The 21,077-nt window shown below is 43.9% G+C and overlaps 1 protein-coding gene across 5 annotated transcripts in view; it reads right to left on the reverse strand.

The window, feature by feature from the left end:
• Positions 1-21,077, reverse strand: part of Clybl (citramalyl-CoA lyase) — a 237,850-nt gene that overhangs the window by 78,866 nt on the left and 137,907 nt on the right. For all 5 annotated transcript variants that reach the window (XR_008216910.1, XR_008216909.1, XM_052732392.1 and 2 more), the window contains exon 2: positions 19,018-19,204. Coding sequence is in view for 3 of the 5 variants with exons in the window: in XM_052732392.1 (XP_052588352.1) it covers positions 19,018-19,204 (187 nt within the window). In the remaining 2 variants the exon portion in view is untranslated. The remainder of the gene's footprint in view (positions 1-19,017; positions 19,205-21,077) is intronic.

Raw genomic sequence — 21,077 nt, forward strand, 5'->3', positions numbered from 1 at the left:
TGCCATCACTGCCTGGCTCATTTAAAACAGATGGGTCTTATGAGTTCGAGGCTAGCCTAGTCTACAAAGCAATCCCAGGACATCCAGAGCTGTTACAGAGAAACCTTGTCTCAACCTTCCCCCACCCCCAAAAAAAGATATGTTTTTAAACAAAGCTCATAGTGTGAGCTCAGACTCTGGAAGGTCAGCATCTACCAAGGTGGGAGGGGCAGGGGGGGAAGAGCAGTGAGTTGGAGCTACTGACCAGGCCCAGGCTTGGCTCCAGGCCTCACCTGAGAGTCAGGATGACTGTTCCTGAAGCCCCATCTCTGGCTCCCCACACCAACTCTTCTTCCCTCAAAGCAGCTACTCTGGCTGGGCCCGACACCCTTTTGTAAAAATAATTACATTATATTTTTGTGTGTGAGTGCATGTGTGTGGGCATGGGCATGTCACAGCTCTTGTGCAGAAGTCAGAGAACGCCCCACAAGGAGCAGTTCTCTTCTACCATGTGGGTCCTGGGGAATGAAGTCAAGTTGTCAGACTCCGTGCCAGGAGCCTTACCCACTAGCTCACTGAACCAAATTTCTCAGGAAAAGCTCCAATGACCATATCCTGCTCATTTGGGCTCTTTCTGAACAAGGTAGTAGAAAGATAATCCTGGCTAGAGTAAGCCTAAAGGAACTCTATTGGTTCAGGAAAGCATTCCCAAGGCCCAACACCAAACCTTGCAGTAGAGTTCAGGGAACACCAGCGGGCCCAGGAACTAATGGTTGCAGGACTGTGTGAACCCATCTCTCGGGTGACACAACTGAGACTTAAAATCCCCTCTGCTCGCCCTGGCTTGTGTCACATGTCATGGACGGAGCTATTCTGGCTCATGGAATGCAGCCCACTGACTGGCTGTCCTGGATGCCAGAATCAGTTGAGGCTGTAGCCCAGCTGGTAAAGTGCTTGAACAGCACTGGCTGGGCTTGACACTTAGGTCTCACAGAAGGCTGGACATGATGGCCTGTTTCTGCAATCCCAGCATTTGGTAGATCTCTATGAGTTCAAAAGCCTGCCTGCTCTACAAGGAGAGTCCCAGGCCACCCAGGGCTGCATATTAGTTCAAGGGACGGGAATATTGGTGCATACCTTTAATCCCAGTCCCCAGGAGGCAAAGGCAGGCAGATCTCTATGAGTTCCAGGCCAGCCAGGGTTACATAGCAAGATCCTAGCTCAGAAAATGAAAATGAGATCTGGAAATGGAACTCAGCTGGTAGAGTGCTTGCCTGACATGCACAAAGCCCTGTGTTTTTTCCTCAGCATTATATATACCTGCAATCTCAGTACTCGGGAGATGGCAGCAGGAAGATCAAAAATTCAAAACTATCTGCTACATAGTAAGTTTGAGAATAGACTGAGATATAAAAGAGGTTGTCCCCACCCCCCCAAAAAAAGCTAAGAAATTGTGGTGGTTTGAATGAAACTGGCCCCCATAGGCTCAGAGAGAGTGGCACTACTAAGAGGTGTGGCCTTGTTGGAGGAAGTGTGTCACTGGGGGGTGGGCTTTGAGATTTCAAATGCTCAAGCCAGGCCCAATGTCACCTCTCTCCTCCTGCTGCCTGCTGATCCTGATGTAAAACTCTCAGCTACCAATCCAGAACCATGTCTGCCTGCATGCCATAGTTCCTCCCACGACAATGATGGACTCAACCTCTGAACTGTAAGCCAGCCACAATTAAATGTTTTCCTTTATAAGAGTTGCCATGGTCATGGTGTCTCTTCACAGCAATAAAATCCTAACACAGATCAAACTTTTCTATCCATTTCATATTCTTTCCAGGAGTGTTTTAGCAGAAGCCAATGCCTTAAAACCAAAGACTTTCAGCTGGGTGTTTCTAGTACCTTGGGTAGCATGCCTTGGCTACTTCTCTCATATAAGCAAACACATATAAACCTACACCAGAAAACCAGGGTATTGATGTGATTGCTAATTAGCCACCTTGGACCACGTGCTGGCTATACAAAGGATTATCTACCTCAATACCTGTGTGATTGATCCCATGTGATTATCTACCACCAAGACACACCCTTCCCTGTTTCTGATGCAATTACCTTCCTCTATGGTGAAGCTGATGCTCATGCAAGGACTTGTTCCAAATACACATGTGATTGATGCCCATACAATTATCCAGCACAATGATAATGCCAGTGATTGATGCTGGTGTGATTATCCGCTACGATGATACCCGTGCAAATGAAAACTGGCAAGTCCTGTAAGCTCTAATAATAACCCTCGCCAGCATATGAAAGCAAGTCACTTAAGGACTTAAGGCAGGTCCTCTTTGAAGATAAACGGCCACCCATACACCAGCAGGCATCTGTGTGTACATTATGTGTAGATTTCTATGCTAAATCACATATTTATGCACACATATTTGGGTGAAGAGTCCCACTTTCATGCAGTAGTATTTAAAAGAAAACCTGGGGCTGGAAAGAGGGTAAAGGTCCTTGCTGTCAAGCATGACGACCTTAGTTCAGTCCCTGGAACCCACATGGTGGAAGGAGAGACCCTACTGCTGCAAGCTGTTCTGACTCCCTAAGTGCACCATGGCCTGCACACGCCCCAGCTCCCCGATCAGTCAACGTTAAAATGAGAAAAGAACACTCGGAATTCAAGGTTAAAATTACATTAATATCACAGGCCTTTGTATCTCTTAAAATTCTGATTCTGGAGGTGTAAGAGCCAAAGTTAACCTGTAAGCACCACCTGCCCAAGGACAAATAATTTCCCGGAAGGCTGGGGGCTGTGGTTCTTGGGAAGTAACGAGCCATGTGTTTTTGCTTCCCTAGACAAGTTTGTTTGCGCTGGAAGTGCTGGATTGGATGTGGGCAGAGGAATGTAGGCAGGAAATATATCAGGATTCGTGCTTGCCTCAGATTGGACCTGATGGGAAACACAGTGGCCTTGTGGTTTTGCCTTCTTAAGCGTCTGCAAAACATGATGTCACCATTTCCTGGGAACCCAGGAATGGACCTGGCCAGTATTTAATTAAAGCTCACTTCAAATTTGGCTCAAAATTGTGGAACTGGTTTTTCTTGAGCAAATCTCAGGTTTAAGAGAGGGTGATCAATGAAAAAGCATTATTAACTTCACAGAGAACAGACATTCTGTTCACCCTGCAATATGTATTTCTGTTAGTGACACTGGTTCCTAGTGACTGTTTTGCTCAAGCTGATCATCTCAGAAAAGCAATAGTATGGAATAACTGACAATAACAATTCTGCCACTGGGGTAGTGTGCAGACACATCTGTCTGCATGGCCCCATTCCCAACAGCCCAGTCCCAGGAACTGATAAGGCCATATTCACAGTTCACTCCTCAGCCTCCATTGCCCACCCCACCAAAAGAGCACTGGTCTCTGAGTCGTGGCATGCACAGCCATTTATCTCCCCTTCCTTTCTCCAATTCATTGTTCTTACTGTTGAGAAAAGCATGTAATATCCCCCATAGAATTTGATGATTTTCTTTGTTATTATTTTTAAAAACCCTGCTAATCCATGAAGAGTCTCTTCCCGGGTAATGTTAATTCAGCTGCCTGTTTTATAATAGGATTATGTTTTCCAGGATTTAAAAATCCCACGTGTTAACTACCAAATAGACTTCTACAACCGCTATAAAATCTAATTTAATCCCCATTGGCATTAGGGAAATAGCTGAGGTACAATTTATGTCTAACTACACTTAACACCCTACAGCCTCCAATAAATATATAACATTTCTTTTGAAGTTATAAAAGGAAACTGTTCAGTGGGATAACTGGGTCTCACGAGTCCAATCATGCAATATCTCTAAGGCAGAACAAATGTTGTTTACATGCGGTAAGGATTAGGGGAAAGTTTGTTTAACAGATTAATGCGTGTTTACCCGTATTTATGCGACCTTCTACATTATGCAAATTCAAGTTAAAATGATCTTCATTTCTCTCATTTGAAAATAATTACAGAGGGAGTCAGCTATTTGGTCTGTTACCATTTAGTTTAAGAACCTAATTAGCTTAGGAACATTTCAGAATAAACATCAAACTCAGGCAGAAGGTGAATGCCACATTCTCCTTTACAAACCAGGAGGGCAGTTTTTGGTGAATGGGTGAAGGTGAAGGAGGGGAAGACCTGAGGACCAAAGACAAGGATCAACAGATTCCTCTTTGTCTGTTGGTCTCTTTTATAAGTGCATTGGGCATGAAAGGGCCTCACAGGAATGTCAAATTTAGGCACAATGAGACAGACATATTTCCTCTCAATTCTGCCCTCTCCTCCCCTCCCCCTTCAGACAAGTGACCATGGGGAAGTTCAGGACAAGCCAGATGGAAAAAGGGAAATGCTGGCAAACACCCTCTCGAGAAGAAGGAGGGCAAAATATCAAAGAGGACCTAGCACTGGGACGTTGAACACGACTCTCAGGGCAATCCAACCTCTTTAGATGCAAATTGCAGTCAAACACAGAAAGCAGTAGGCTGTTTACCCTTTCAGACAGGGTGCGAACTGCTAATCAGGCTCCATTGCTGGGCTGGCCACTTTGTTTATCAATAAACAGGAAGACAGTTAGACTATAATTTTCCTGCCGAGTACTGGTGGCCAAAATGAAATCTCTGGCAGCTTGACGGTACTGGGTTCCAGTTTCTCAGAAACCCAATTATTATTGGACTAATGTATGGGTGTTTGCGAGTCGCACAGGCACGCTACACACGTCCACAAAACCATGTGAGACATATTGGCAGTGATCACTCCTGGTGACGCATGGACTAAGGAGAGCTGTCAAAATAGGCCTGGGCCTCCAAGAGCTCAGCTGTGGAGTGCTGTTTCAGAACACTCGCTCGAGCGCACACACACACACACACACACACACACACACACACACACACACACACGAAGTGAGTTAAGATGGCAGACACGTGGGAATCTTTCATGTGGTAATATGATGTAACACAAACTTGGTTTAGTTAAAATTAAACAACAAAGAGGCAATAAACTCAACCCTGAAATGGGAGATTTTATTGGAATATGATCTAATTGCTACTGCATGTCCTGTTACCATGAAATGCCTGTATGCCGAGTTATTCTAATGTCAGCAGAGCTACGTTCCTGAAACATATGATCTCAAATCTAAAGTATGCACGAGATCCTAAATCCAACATAATACAAAAATTCAGGGCCAGGCAGTAGTGGCTTACACCTTTAATTCCAGCATTCGGGAGGCAGAGGCAGGCAGGTCTCTGTGAGTTCAAGGCCAGCCTGGTCTACAGAGTGAGTTCCAGGAAAGGCGCAAAGCTACACAGAGAAACCCTGTCTTGAAAAAAACAAAATAAAAATTCAGTCTTATACATGTTCCTGTTCAGGCCTTTGAACAGTCCAAATTATTACTTTATTTCTCTTTCATTTGGTCTTTATAAATGCATTTGTGAGAAATGAAGATGAGTCATGCATGGTGGTACTTGCTTACAATCCCAGCACTCGGAGGCAGAGGCAGAAGGATTTCTATGAGTTCAAGGCCAGCCTGGTCTACGAAGCGAGATCCAGTGTCACATATTGAGACTGTTTCAAAAACAAACAATATTCATTTTGAATACATGTAAACTGCTAACTGGGCATAAAAGTGTACAATATAAACGGGACCATAATCTTCATAAGACAGTGCTTCTGTTAATGTTGAATTAACCCACACATGAATAATAACAAAAATGCATGAATACAATGATCACATAGAATTTACTTATTCATCAGATATTTGCTGTGTAACTTCTAGATATGAGACGCTCTGGTAGGTTGTGGGAATACAATGGAATTCTCTTTGCAAAGCCAAACATCTAGAAGGAAAAGTAGACACCGAATAAGCCATTCTATTGACACATGGGGTTGTCAGATGGTAGCTGGCCTAGCTAGACAGGGTCTCATTTAGCCCAAAGCTGGTCTCCAACTTGCTCTCCAGGGTAATGTGTCCAAGGATGGCACTGAAGTACCAGTGACCAAGTGACGGGATTACAAGTATGTACCATCCTGCCTGGTTTTATGCTGGGGATCAAATGCAGAGCGTCATGTATGTTAAACAAGCAGTTTCTGATCCACATCCTCAGCCCAAACCAACCATCCTGGCTATTTGAGATGGGAAACACTGGTTCACCACATTAGGACATGTTGAGTAAGTGAAAATTCCACAGCTCTGCATGGCTCTGTTATAATAACAGTTTTGATCAAATGTAGTGTCCTGGGGTGGGGACTGCCTGGGACTCATTAACTGTGTTACCTTGAACAAGTTTGTTAACCTCTCTGTATTCACCTACACCTTCCTACACCTATCTGTCACTGAGAATGATAAGAGCTTCTGGGAGAATGGGAGGAGCCAATCCGTGCACAACACTTAGAAACTATGCTAGCAAACACAAGTACTCAGGGGATCTTTAGGATCACCCCCAGATGACTGTCAGCACCACGGTCAGCTCCAGAACTCTAGGAGACCTCAGAGACTGCCTTCAGCTCAGGCCTGGGTCTAGGTAAAGGGACCACCACCCTCCAGCTCACTCTAGAAAGGGGATATGGTAATGTTTGAACCTCCTGAGTCTCAAAGTTGATGACTGATGACTGATCCCTAAGCCACTCAAATTGACTCCAAGTTGGGGTCTTTCATATCTACCTCAGCTCTGACTGTGGAAAAGATTTTCCTTATTTACTGGCCCTGATTCTTTTCTTTAAAGGCCCTGATGCATCTAACTATGCACAGTTCCAGAAAGGAGATGTTCCTGACACCACACCCTATTTCCTGCAGACTGCTATCACAGTGCAGTGGGGCTTAGACCAAAAGGATGAAATGATGAGTGAGAGGTCTGTCCGTAGTCAAAGCTAGCTTTGTATTTCTACCCAGTGAGACTCTAAGCAATTACTCTGGATGGAGAAACTTGAGGTATCTTTAAGAAAACTACTCTCGGGCTGGAGAGATGGCTCAGCGGTTAAGAGCACTGGCTGTTCTTCCAGGGGTCCTGAGTTCAATTCCCAGCAACCACATGGTGGCTCACAACCATCTGTAATGAGATCTGGTGCCCTCTTCTGGCCTGCAGGCGTACACGCAGGCAGAACATTGTATACATAATTAATAAATAAATCTTTAAAAAAAAAAAAAAAAAGAAAACTACTCTCTCTCCAGGAGTGCACATCTTTAATCCCAGCACTCCAGAGGCAGAGGCAGGTGGATCTCTGCTATGGAATAATCCTTTTGTACACTGTAAAGATTTGTCACTCGAATTGGTTTAATAAAAAGCTGACTGGCTGATAGCTAGGATTTTGGGGGCAGAGAGAATGATGGGAATGATGGAGTCAGGAGACACCAGCCAGATGCCCAGGAAGCAGGACATGTAGAAAATGAGGTAACAAGCCATGAAACACATGGCAGAGGGTAGATAAGAAATATGGGTTAATTTAAATGTAAGAGTTAGCTAATAACAAGCCTGAGCTATAGATCAAGCATTTACTTTTTTTTGAGGGGGGGTGGTTTTTGAAAACAGGGTTTCTCTGTGTAGTTTTGGTGCCTGTCCTGGATATTGCTCTGCAGACCAGGCTGGCCTTGAACTCACAGAGATCCACCTAGCTCTGCCTCCCAAGTGCTGGGATTAAAGGCATGTGCCAACACCACCCGGCTGCATTTACAGTTAAGTCTCCGAGTCAGTTATGTGGGAAGTGGCTTGCAGGACAGAAACTTCCACCTACAGATCTGTTAGTTCAAAGCCAGCCTAGCCTACAAAACAAGTTCCAGGACTACAGAGAAACCCTGTCTCAAAAAACAAAGAAACAAAACAGAAGAAAAAAAAGGAAAGAAAAAGAAAAAAGGAAGGAAGGAAGGTAGAAACCCATTCTATTAAGTCCCTGGCTCATCTTTCTCCTTTTAGAATGTTCTTTGTGCCTAATCAATAACTTATTCAAGAATATATTGCTTTCTTTGATCAGAAATGGCTGTGAGTCTAGAGACCCAGTTACCAACTTGTAGAGGTTCAGATCACTAAATAGCAGGCACAATCGCATCACATGTGGAAGATTAAAAAAAAATGTATTTGAAAGAAAGAGCAGGACAGATCTTTAGTAGAAAGATAGACTTCCTTTGGATTAATTCTTGGCTTGGCACTTGTCCTTGACAAAATACTCCTGATTTCTTTTACCACAGAAATTATCTTCCTCACCCTACTTTGTTAAACCATGGACTGGAGAGACGGCTCAGCAGCTAAGAGTGCTGGCTGCTCTTCCAGAGGATCCAAGTTTGGTTCCCAGCAGCAACATGGCAGCTCACAACCACCTGTAACTCCAGCTCTAGAGGGTACCAAGAACACAAGTGATGTACAGACACACATGAAGGCAAAAGACATAAGCAAGACAGTTGTGTAGCTTGATCTGCTTAAGGGACCCCTGGCAGTAGGATCAGGATCCGTCCCTGGTGCATGAGCTGGCTTTTTGGAGCCCACTACCTATGGTGGGACACACACATCCTTAAGGCAGGGGGAAGGTCTTGGACCTGCCTCAACTGAGTGGACCAGGCTCTGCTGACTCCCCATGGGAGGCCATATCTTGTCGTAGGAGGGAATGGTGGGGGAAGGTTGTAGGGGGAGAGGCTGGAGGGGCGGGAGGAGGGAAGAGGGGGAATCTGTGGTTGGTATGTAAAATAAAAAAATTTTTAATTAAAAAATAAGTTAATTGAATTAAATATCTAGGGTCTATTTTGTGAAAATCATTTATCCTTGTCTCATGGTAAAAAAAAAAAAAGCAAAGGTTTTTAACTAATAGTGTGTGTGTGTGTGTGTGTGTGTGTGTGTGTGTGTGTGTGTGTGCGCGCACACACATGCATATGGACATCAGAGGTTGACATCGGGTGTCTTTCTCAGTCTCTTTCCCCTTTAGGTTTTGAGATGGGCTCTCACCCTAGAGCTCATTGGCTAACCAACCTGGCCATCCAGCTCCTCCTGTCTCTGCCTCCCCAGGACTGGGGCTGGTGCTCAGCTGCTATTGCTGCTACTGTTTATTTTCTTTCTGCCCCTGCTCTCCCTGCTCCCCCTGCTCCCCCTGCTCCCCTTGCTCCCCCTGCTCTCCCTGCTCCCCCTGCTCCTTCTAACATGGGACCTGGGGTAGAACTCAAGTCTGCTTGCTTTCAAAATCACCTTGCAGACCGAGTCATGTCTCCAGCCCCTTTCCGATCGTAATTTTTAGCTGAAACCCGGAGATGTGTTTCATTAGCCAGGCCTGGGCTTTCTAAGTCAGAAGCATCGGATTGTGGGTCATCACCAGTCTTAATTGGATTCCTAGGAACTGCAGGAAAAGAATAACGGACGGTTTACAGGCCTCATCTCTTTGTGGAGAGACTTTGTTGAGCTCATTAAGAGATCTCGGAGTATGATGGCTTTTCAGAAAGAAGACACCAGGTCTGAAGAACAAAACAAAGCAGGAGGGGAAGAGGGCTGTTTGGTTTTGTTTGTTCACAATTATTCCTCAGGGGCAAGGTTATTTAAGGGTGTGAAGGGATTAATAAATGACTGGAAACACTTTACTGCTTGCATAAAAACCTGCATAGGTTTTTATTTCAGAACCTTTAAGGATCAAAAAGACCTTGCCGAGTTCCTAAGCACAGTTCAGCTTTCCATACTGTTCTGAAAAGACTCCCAGATATCCCAATTGCTATTGAAGAAATCTCCGAAGCTCTTAAGTCTTTAAATAAATGCAAGGCACCTGGGAGTGGACCTTCCCATCCTAATCCACACCCCTATTGAAGAGGAGTTGGCTCCCTGTGCCCCTTCCAACAGTTAATCACTCAATGCACATCCTCCCACTTTCTCCCTGTGGGGAGAACACACCTAGCCACTCTCATTTATTCCAACAAAACTGACAATGCTCAAGAATCTAAAATCTAGCCAAATGGATCTATGTATATGGACAGTGTGTGTGTGTGTGTGTGTGTGTGTGTGTGTGTGTGTGTGTGTGTAAAAGAGAAAGGACCAGTGAGACTGAATACATATGCTTAGGGTGGAAAAGCATTTTGCATCTGTCTGGCGATGAAAAGCATTATAGAGGAACTCAAGAATTAATTGTTTTATTTAAAATATTTCTTTATTGATGCATATGTATGTGAACCTGTGTAAGTTTATATACACCCTGTGCTTACAGGAGCTTGTGGAGATAATTCCCTGTATCTGGAGTTACAGGCAGCTGTGAGCTACCCTGTGGATGCTGGAAACTGAAACTGGGTCCTCTGCAAGAGCAACAAGTGTTCTTAACCACTGAGCCAACCACTGAGCCTCTCTCCAGCCCAAGAATTAACTGGTTTAAAATGGTACGTGTGCCAAGTGTAGTGGTATCTGCCTTTAATCTCAGCACTTGGGAGACAGAAGTAGGTATATCTCTGCAAGTTCAAGGCCAGCATGGTCTACATAGTGAGACACTGTCTCAAAAAAAAGAAAAAAAGGTATGTGTTGGCTGGGCTCGTAGCTCAACGGTAGAGCACTTGTCTAGCATGAGGAGTCCCTAGGTTCATCCCCAATACAAGAGCAACAGTACTCTTAACTACTGAATAATCTCTCCAGCTTTTTTTTTTTTTGAGAGTCTTCTATATCCTCAGTTGACCTTGAATTTGGCTATGTAGCTTAGGATGACCTTCTTCTACTTCCCAGTTAAAGGTGGGGCACCACCATGCCTGGTTTTATGATTGCTACATGCTAGGTAAGCATGTGAGATGGAATTTTGGTTCTTGAGTAGTTCTTGGAAGAGGAAGAAAAAGCCAAGGACATTAGGAAAATGGAACTGTGTGAAGGAGACATGTGTGCAGTTGGGAAGAGTGTGGGCTGGTACAGGTACTGAGTGGGACTCCTTCTAGTGGGTTTCCTCGTTTTGGGAAACAGGAAGGTAGCCAGGGATGAGTGGAACATCTTGGGAAAGCCAAGTGGCTGTAAAAGGTGCCTCTCCAGGCCACCTGCTCTAACTGGCAAGGAACCTGTAGCTGCCTGAACTGGCTTATTGTATGTACCTGGTCTTTAATAGGTTTTTTCCTTCCTGATAGTTTCTCTGTTGATGCAGTAAGCCAAGTCAAGCTGAGGTGAAAAAGTTCTACAGCAGATTTATTGAGAACAAAGCAACTCTCAGGTGGGACGTTCACTGGTCTTAGAGAATGAGGCCAGAGAAGTTGTACATCTAAGCTAAGGCAGGGAGGTTTTATAGATTGTAGGCTAGGGGTGATGATGTGTCCATCACAAGAGGACTTTGTGCCCAAGTATGGTCAAAAGCTGAGTACTTAGGCGGGGACTTGGGTGGCTGCCAGTACCAGGGGAGGAAGCTGTAGGAGCCAACAAGAATGTTGAACTGGGCTTTTGGCACCCTTCTTTTGTTTGGAGACTCTTTGAGCAGGCGGAGTTTAGAGAGAGAGAGTGAGACAGGAAAGGAGCTTCCAGGATAGTGCTGGAGTGAGCCAACGACTCCAACCAAATAGCATCCACCTTGAAAAGCAAGTGTGGTGCTACAGTCCACGATTAAATAGTTGTGCTTTCTAATCGACTGTTGGGACTTCAGCAGCCCTGGAGAAACACATCACCAGGCTACTGTTTCAAGGTTTCTGTGTGTCTATCTTGGGTAACAGGGCTCCCTAGAGGCCTAAAGCAGGGTGGACATCAAGAGGGCAGGAACAGTGGGGCAGCACTGCATATCTGTGTACCATACTGAGTTCCTACAGAGTTCCTCTTTTCCAAACAGAAATTTCCACAGAGGTTCCTCCAATACCTGACCCATTGGGTAACTTCAGAGTCAACCCATTTTCCAGTTGAGTTGCTTGTTATAAGCTATCACATGTCAACCAAGATCACACTGGCTTATCATTACTGGGATGGCTGATAGTGATCGTCAGCTTGACAGGCTGAAGGGTCTAGAGTTAGAATCACCCAGGAAAGACACACTTCTTGGCCTGTCAGTGAGCAGGGTTTTAGAATGGGTTAATTAAGGTGGGAGACCCTCTCACCCTAAATGTCAGCAACACCATTCTAGGGTCCTGGACTTCATGTAAAGGAGAAAGGAAGCTGAGCATCAGCATCCGTCTTTCTCTGTTTCTTTCTTGTGGGTGTCACATGACCAGCTGTCTCAAGCTCTTACCACCATGGTTTCCCCACCATGATGACTACACCTTCCAACTGTGAACCAAAATAAACCCAGCCTTAGACTGATTTTGTCAAGTGTAATAGTGACTTGTCTGTTGCTATGATAAAACACCATGACCAAGACAATTTTTAGAAGGAAGGGTTTACTTGGGCAGGGAGGAAGCATGTCAGCTACCAGTAGGTACAAAGTGGAGAGAACAAACTAGAATTGGGTCCCGTCTTTAAACTCTCAAAGCCTGTACCAGTATCTACTTCCTTCAGCAAGGCCACCCCTTCTAAATCCCATCCCCTACAGCCACCAACTGGGGACCAGTTGTCAACCAAGGCTTGTCTTTACTGTGACAGTTGAGAGTGATTATCAACTGGACAGGTTCTAGAATCACCCTGTGCTCCAATACATGAGCCTGTGGGGGACATATTCATTCAAACAACATCAAGTATTTTCTCTTTTCAGTAAGAAACCTAGCCAGGGGGTGGTGCATACCTTTAACCCCAGCACTCGGGAGGCAGAGTCAGGTGGAGCTCTGTGAGTTTGAGGCTAGCCTAGTCTACAAAGTGAGTTCCAAGACTACCAGGGTTGCACAAAGAAACCCTGTCTTGAAAAACCAATAAACAAAAAAGATAAAAGAAAGAAAAAAGAAAATACATTTACTTTGATAAATATAAATTTGCTTTTCTGATTGATCTTTTGTTTTTGTTTTCCTTTTGTACCCAAGTATTATACACTTATAAGCATTTCTATGGATACTCATATTGTTTTCAGGATAAAAACATTACACAGAGAACCAGACAAGTGAAATACAGAGTCAGTCAAACACACATGACTCCAGTTCCAGAGGATCTGACACCCTCTTCCAACCTCCCAGGGCTCCACACATGCAGACGAACACTCATACACACAAATAAATAATTTAAATTTTTCTTTTAAAAACAAACAAACAAACAAAAAAGCCCACTTAAAATCAAACGAAAATAAAAAGACCTTGTTGCTCTAGATGGGAATTTTGGATCATAATTATTTAATCTTTTATTGTGTCACTGTCAGCCAAAGACTCTCTGCTATCACAGTGCCTGGTTGAAATTTTTCTTACATTTAAATAATTAAGTGTAAATACTGAATAAATTTAAATAACTATTCCAATCACTGGTGAATGAATAGCAGCCCTGGCATCATGGCTCCAGTCCTTCACCCGTGGCACACTGGTACTGTGGCCTGTCAAGCAGTGGCTCAGCTGTTCCTGTCCTTCCTTGTGCGTTAAAGACAAGACGAGCAATAGTGAGCACTTTTCCATCACCCACACTTGAGAAGGTGAGTGGGCTTGAAGGGATAGTACCATTCTTGACATGAAGGAGCTACTTAAGCACAATTCGATTAGCAGGACAGGATTAGGGTCTGCTGGAAGGTCTTACACAATCAAGTGCTTCTCTGTGGAAACTCCTATTGTTTTCATGATACGTATACTCCATAGAGAACCAGACAAGTGACATGGTCAGTCAATTAGCAAAAAAGTAAAAATAAAATGAGATACAAAATGGTATGTCTACATTTTAATAATTCTAAAGAAGATGAACTATGTCATAGTTCAGCTTGGCAAAACTATAACTAGATAATCAGAAATAAAGCTTTAATATAAATTTTATCTTAGAAGTAAATTCACTAAAAATGGGAACTCAGCTGCACATGGAGGCACATGCCTGTAGGGACAGCTGCACTGAGAGCAAGAGTTTAAGGTCATTGCCAGCTACATGGGGAGTTCCAGGCTAGCCTGGGCTACATGAATCCTATCTAGAAATACACTCTATTTTTTCCACCAAGAAGAATAGCATTCAAATAAGAAAAATGATTAAGAAATAACATCAGGGCTGGAGAGATGGCTCAGAGGTTAAGAGCATTAACTGCTCCTCCAGAGGTCCTGAGTTCAATTCTCAGCACCCACATGGTGGCTCACAGCCATCTGTAATGGGATCTGGTGCCCTCTTCTGGTGTTCAGGCACACATGCAGACAGAACACTGTGTACGTAATGAACAAATATTAAAAACAAAAACCTTTAAAACCAGGTGGTACAGTCCTCAAACCCCAACACTCAGGATGCAGACAAAACATGTGGGCTTCTGTGAGTCGGAGCCCAACCTGGTCTCCACAGGGTTCCAAGCGATTGAGGCTACACAGTGACACTCCATCTCAAAACAGCAAAACAAACCAAGGGTTTGGAAACCCATTTCTGGGACCCTCCTGCCTGGCAACAGGAAGCTGTTACTCTATTTTGCTAAACAAATATGTGTTGCTTACCTAAAAAAGAAAGAAAGGAAGGAAAGAAGAGAGAGAGAAAGGAAAAAAACCAAAATAGTTGGCAGAATACTTGCCCTGCATGCATGAAGCCCTAGATTTGACCCCAGCACTGTTAAATAAACAAAAACAAAAACAAAATCCCAGTCTTATCTACCTGACTTCAGTTTTGGGTGATGGAGAAGTGCACAGTAAGAATGCATGTTTAAAGACAGGCGGTGGTGGCACATGCCTTTAATCCCAGCACTTGGGAGGCAGAGGCAGGCAGATCTCTGTGAGTTCAAGGCCAGCCTGGGCTACAGGGTGAGTTCCAGGACAGGCGCAAAGCTACACAGAGAAACCCTGTGGGGGGAGAGGGGGAGAAGAATGCATGTTTAGCTGGGTCTATCAGGAATTTACCTTCATTCTGATAAGGGATTTGACTAAAAACTAACAGCTTCATGAAGAGATTGGATTTTTGGATTCAGAGGACTATATCACCATATCCCCAGGATAAATCATGAGCATGACCCCCAGGATGCCTCAGTTTCCCTGTTTGCAAAAGGAATATAGCTGTAGTGCCTCCTTAAGCTGTCATGCAGTTGGCAGTGTCTGGTATTTTGTCAGCACCATTTAAATATTGGTTAAACAAACTCAGACAGATTCTCGGGGATGGCTTGTGCAGTCCTTGGCTATAACCTCTTTAACAGTTACAGAACAAACTTGTTAGATCTTCATATGGCACGCTTGTCAAATGCTTAGATGATTTGAGTGTCAGATGATGAGACCAAAATCCAGAAGAAGCTTGAGACGCTAACAATGAGAAGCACAGTGCATGAGATGGAACTAAATCCTCTTTTGTGTTTTCACTCTGTTTGTGATAAAATAGGGCGACAAGCAATTACAGAAGGAAGTATGAGGTACACTCCATCAGTGTGGAAGTCAAGGTAGGGGGACCCTAAAATGTGTGGTCACAGCAGCCACAAAGGGCAACGGACGCTATAGAAGAGCTCGACTCAATTTCTCCTTCTTATAAGGTCCAGGATCCCGGTCAGTTACACCCACACGGGTGAGTCTTCTACGCTCAATGAAGATAACCCTCTACAGTCATGCTTAGAGGCTTATTTCCAAGCTGGTTCTAGAGCCTGTCAAACTGACCAGCGTAACCATCACATCTAGAAAAATTTTAAGAACAAAACAAATAATATCCAAATTCACTTTTTATAATTATTATGCTGGCTTACCAGGACTTTCTGTGGATATTTTGTTTTGTTCTGTTTTTGTTTTGTTTTTTTTTTTTGAGACAGGGTTTCTCTGTGTAGCCCTGGCCATCCTGGAACTCACTGTAGACCAGGCTGGCCTCGAACTCAGAGAACCACCTGCATCTGCCTCCTGGTACTAAAGGTCTCCACTGTGCACCACCACAGCCTTGGGTTTCTGTGTGTTTTTAAAGGGAATTTTAGTTGACTCTTAACTCAGCATGTAAAAAAGTATGTTTAGCAATTAATGCACTATTCGGCTATAATGAAAGAATTCAGTGTCCTAATAAAGACACCACCCTGTGTTGTCATCCACAAGCATGAGAAGCTGGCTTTAAACCCCAGTCAACTAAGAACCACCCACACTGCAGAGCCAGGTGCTCCCCATCCCCCATCCCACCTTCAATGACTCAGCGCCAAGGACCCCATCATCACTAAAGGCCAATACTAAGCTTTCCCACCTTTACCACCCCAGCTGTATTTCCCTATTCGCATGTTCCATACTCCCCTATAAAGCCCACCATCACCACCTGGTCTGTAGCTGTCTCTATCCTACTTAGAGGAAGCCATTTTGCATCCCTCCCCCTCCTAATAAATCTCTTACATGAGGTCTGTTGCATGGTGTGATGTTTTTCAGTATTTCTTGGCCCCAATTACCAAGATACTCTTTGGTTGCAAAACCCTTTCACCAGTACCCATGTAAAAAGCAAAGTGTGGTGGTAGGTTTGTAATCCCGGCACTGAGCCAGAGACAATCCTGGAGACAGAGACAGGCAGATCCCTGGGACTCCCTTGCCAGCCTGCCTCTCTTAATCTGCTAGCTGATAAACTGTCTCAAAATATAAAGTGGAGATACCTGAGGAAGGACACTCAAGGTTGACCTCTGGTGTCTACACACATGAGCATATGCATGAAGCTGGGCAAAATGGCACATGCCTTTAATCCCAGCACTTGGGAGGCAGAGTTTGAGGCCAGCCTGGTCGACATAATAAATTCCAGGACACCTGGCTACATAGAGAGATCTTGTCTCAAACACCTGCCCACCACACACACACCAAAAAGCATAAACGCACATTGCATGAACATATGATTCAAGATGGCAACTGTAGCTTGCTCATCTCCTCAGGCATCTAAGTAGTAACTCAACTGCTGACATCTAGAAAGAGAATGTCTGAGTACACAGATACACAAGCAGATGTGAGGCAGGAAGGAGCCAGACTTTCATGAGAGGGACAGAAAAGATCCTCAGGTGGGTCTCAGAGAACAGCCTCAACACTTGATAAGAAACAGAACTTTATCCAGGGTTCCCAGGGCTTTCTGTGCTACTATGCTAAAATAAACTCCCCTCTAATGGAGATTGCTACAGGCTTTATCTGACCCACTTCCTATAGGACATCAAGCTACTTGCAGGGACTTTATCAACTTTTCTCCCATAATAATCCCCAGCCCTGACAAAGGGAGATATTGTCATCCCCATGGTACAGATAAAAAATTGAGGGAAAGAAGTAAGGTGAATTGCCTGAGGTTACACAGAACTGGAATTACAACCTGGTATCTATATAATCATGGAGCATACTACATGAGTTTTGGGAGGGGTCCACTGGAATCGCATTATAGTCTTTAAAAAAAGTCTAGTCTATTAACTTTAATCTCTAGGAGAAAGAAGATTAATTGTATTAATTATATACCAAAATCATTGAGTAGCCGCTTTAAATTCTACACATTTATTCTAATCTTTCTCAAATACTTGGGAAGTCTGGGTTTTATCATTAAGAAAATATGGGAAATTAACTGTTTTTTTTTTAAATTAAGGCAAATATTTGTTTGCTAGAATCTCCAAGGAAAGTAATTATTCTAGAAAGCTGTACAGTTCAGACAGGCTCCTTCAGCTCATGGGGAGTAGGAAGTCACCCAGACAGCAGGAATCCAGATGGCCTCCAGGCTCAATGAGCAAACAAAGGTTGGGGAAAACATGTTTTTAACCAAAGCATTTGCATGCATACATAAGTTATTATTATACAGATTTACATATTCCACCTAATTATCAAACAAATGCATGTTCATTACTTAAAATCTTGAAAATAAGCCAGCTGTGGTGATGAACACCTTTAATCTCAGGACTTGGGAGGCAGAGACAGGTAGATCTCTGAGACAGCCTGGTCTACAGAGTGGGTTCCAGGACAGCCAGGGATACACAGAGAAACCCTGTCTCAAAATATATAAATAAATAGAAAGTTAAGCAAAACAGGGGGCTGGAGAGATGGCTCAGCAGTTAAGAGCACTGGCTTCACTTCCAGAGGTCCTGGGTTCAGTTCCCAACACCCACATGGTGGCTAATAACTCCAGTTCCAAAGGATCTGATGCCCTCTTCTGGTCTCTGTGGGCACTGCACACATGGTACAAATATACTCATGGACAAAACACATTAAAAAAATAAAAGTAAATAAATCAAAAGTATCTGCTATTCAACTACCAGGTAAGAAACTTCTGTACCTGGTCTGGTGGTGCAGTTCTGTCATCCCAGTGCGTGGGGGGGCTGAGGCAGAAGGATTGAAAATTTGAGCTCAGCTTGGGAAATACAGTTAGATCCTGTCTTAGAAGTTATTAAATTAAAAATAGTTTTGTTTTAATGAGGAAGGACCAGGAACACCCCATCTACCTGTCTACAAACTAGTCAGGTCATGAGGTCAGAAGCCACAAGCAGCTCTGAGTCCTGTGAATATCTCCTTAAGTAGAAGAAATACTGACTCATCCATGGAAAACTACCTTATGTGTTCTTGGCTATCTGTCTCAGACAACCTAAGACCAAAATTCAATATACCTGGTGGTATTAAGAAAAAATAAATTCCTAAGCCAGGTAGTGGTGGTCCACACCTTTGATCCAGCACTTAGGAGGCAGAGGCAGGTAGATCTCTGAGTTTGAGACCAATTTGGTCTACAGAGCAAGTTCCAGAGCAGTCAAGAATACACAGAAAAACTCTGTCTCAAAAAAATTTTTAAAAAAAGAGGAAGAAAAAATAAATTCCTTCAATTTCAGTTGCTTGGGAATCTTTTACCATGATTCAAGAAACATCTAATTCATTTTCATAGGACAACCAACAGCACAGAGCAAAACTGATTACCCCTCTATGTGCACACTGATCACAGATATTAAATGCCATGGTTTTAAGATATATTTTGACGGAAGTGTCCCTTTTTTCAGACAAGACACATAACAGAGCGTTAGAACCAATATTAAGTACTGAATCCAAAACCACTAACCATCAACAAAGGCTGAGGACAACGCTTTGCCAATGGCGAACATGCTAGTTCTAGCGCAGTGGATTCCAGCCAGCTTCCCTCCTCAGAAAACCACCATTACCTTTTTGTTTTCAGCCACACCATCCTCACAGTCCAGCACCGCACAATCCACTTTCAGGGATGGAACTTTCCTTATTTTCTTTTCGTCATTCCCAGGCACATACAGCACTGCCCTCCGAGGAATATACTTGTGATTGGACAAGGAGCTATACCCAGGTCTGCAGATACTGGCCACAAGAGATGCCTTCCTGCAAGAGAGGTAAACTAGGGTTAGTCCAAAATAGAATTCTGCACTTACAAATTTGTGAATGGGAGTCGGGGTCAGGGATCAGGGGTTGGGGGCTGGAGAGATGGCTCAGTGGTTAAGAGCACTGGCTGCTGTTCCAGAGAACCTGGGTTCAATTCCCAGTACCCACAAAGCAGCTCACAACTGTCTATAACTTCAGTTCCAGGGGTTCTGACATCAACGCACACAAAATAAAGTTAAATAAAATTTAAAAAGTAAAAATAAATAAATTTGTGAATGAACTCTTCACTTATCCATTCATTCATTTTGGTTTTTAAAATATTTAAAAAATTTAAATTACGTGTATGTGATGGTGGTAGTGGGTAACACATGAGCATATAAGTAATACAGTTGCCTGAGGAGACCAGAAGAGGTCTTTGGGGTCCCTTGCAGCTGAAGTCACAGGTGGTTATGAGTGACCGGAATTGATGCTAGGAACCGAATTCAATCTTCTGCAAGAGCAGTGCACACTCTTAGGTGCTAAGCCATTTCTCTCACCCTATTTTGGCTTTTCTGTTTGTTTTCAAGACAAGGTCCCTCTATGTAGCTCTGGCTGTCCTAAAACTCACTACATAGAGCAGGCTCACCTTGAACTCACAAAGATCCACTTGCCTCTGCCTCCTGAGCTCAGGGATTAAAGGCATGTGCCACAACAGTCCACCTATTTTTTTGGCTTTTTTGAGATGAGTCTTGTTACACAGCCTTGGCTCATCACTATGGTGCCCAGGTTGGTCTCAAACTTGGGGTAAACCCTGGGGAATCTGAGTCACATACTTAGTACATGTTTAGATTCACATACACTCAGTTTTCAACATCAAAAATCAGAAGCCATACAAAGAAATAGGAAAATATGGCTCTTACAAGGAAAAAAAAAAAAACAATCAGTAAAGGCCAGCTCAGAAAAATGCCTGATGGTGGTTCCATTAGGTGAAGATGTTACAGCAACTATCATGTTTTGAGGTTGTTGTTGTTGTTGTTGTTGTTTTTCCTTGACAGGGCCTTGTTCTAGAGCTCAAGGCTTGGAACTCAAGACCACACTTGGTGTTGCAGCAACAGCGTCAGCCTCTTTGCTCCCAGAAATGATCAAAACACAGACCCTAATACTTGGAGAACATGGTCTTGGTTTGGTTTACCCTGAGTCCATCAGGCAATGTGCAAATCATTCCAAACATATACACAGCTAAGACATGACTGAGAAGTGGGGGACAGTAAAAACTCAAACCAACCCAAAGTGACTACATTTGCCACCCAAGTGGTCCATGACAGGCCTTCAGTGAACTCCAGAATTTCAAGGCTCAGCATAGTGGGCCATGCCTATAATCCCAGTACTCAAGAGACTGAGACAGGTGTTACAGATGTAGTTCAGTAGGTCAAGTGTTTACCCAAGGATGCACAAAGCCTTGGGTTGATTCCCAACAATACATAAACAAGACATGGTAGTTTACACCTGCAATCCCACTACCTAGGAGGTGAGGCAGGAGGATCAGCTCAAGATCATATATGGCTACACAGGAGCTAGCCAGGCCTCAAGATTGAAGGGGGGGGGGGGGGAAGCAGCACCAAGTGGGCGGCCAAGGCAGGGAGGTCGTGAGTTTGAGTCCAGCCTGGGACACATAAAAAACACCTCAAAACAGAAACAAAAACAACACTGAACTGGGTTCTGGAGTTCCAAAATGTTTAAACCTACGAGACCCTGTAGTGATGTCTGCCCATAATTCCAGCATGGATGAGGGGCAAAGACAGGAGGATCCCCAGGACTTGCTGGCCAGCTGGTCCAGTCAAATCTGTGAGCTTCAGGCTCAGTGAGAGACCTCCTCTCAAAAACTAAAGCAGAG

This window comes from Peromyscus californicus, unplaced genomic scaffold (assembly GCF_007827085.1).
Source record: "Peromyscus californicus insignis strain IS unplaced genomic scaffold, ASM782708v3 Scaffold_12__1_contigs__length_115047231, whole genome shotgun sequence".
NCBI classification, from domain to species: Eukaryota; Metazoa; Chordata; class Mammalia; order Rodentia; family Cricetidae; genus Peromyscus; species Peromyscus californicus.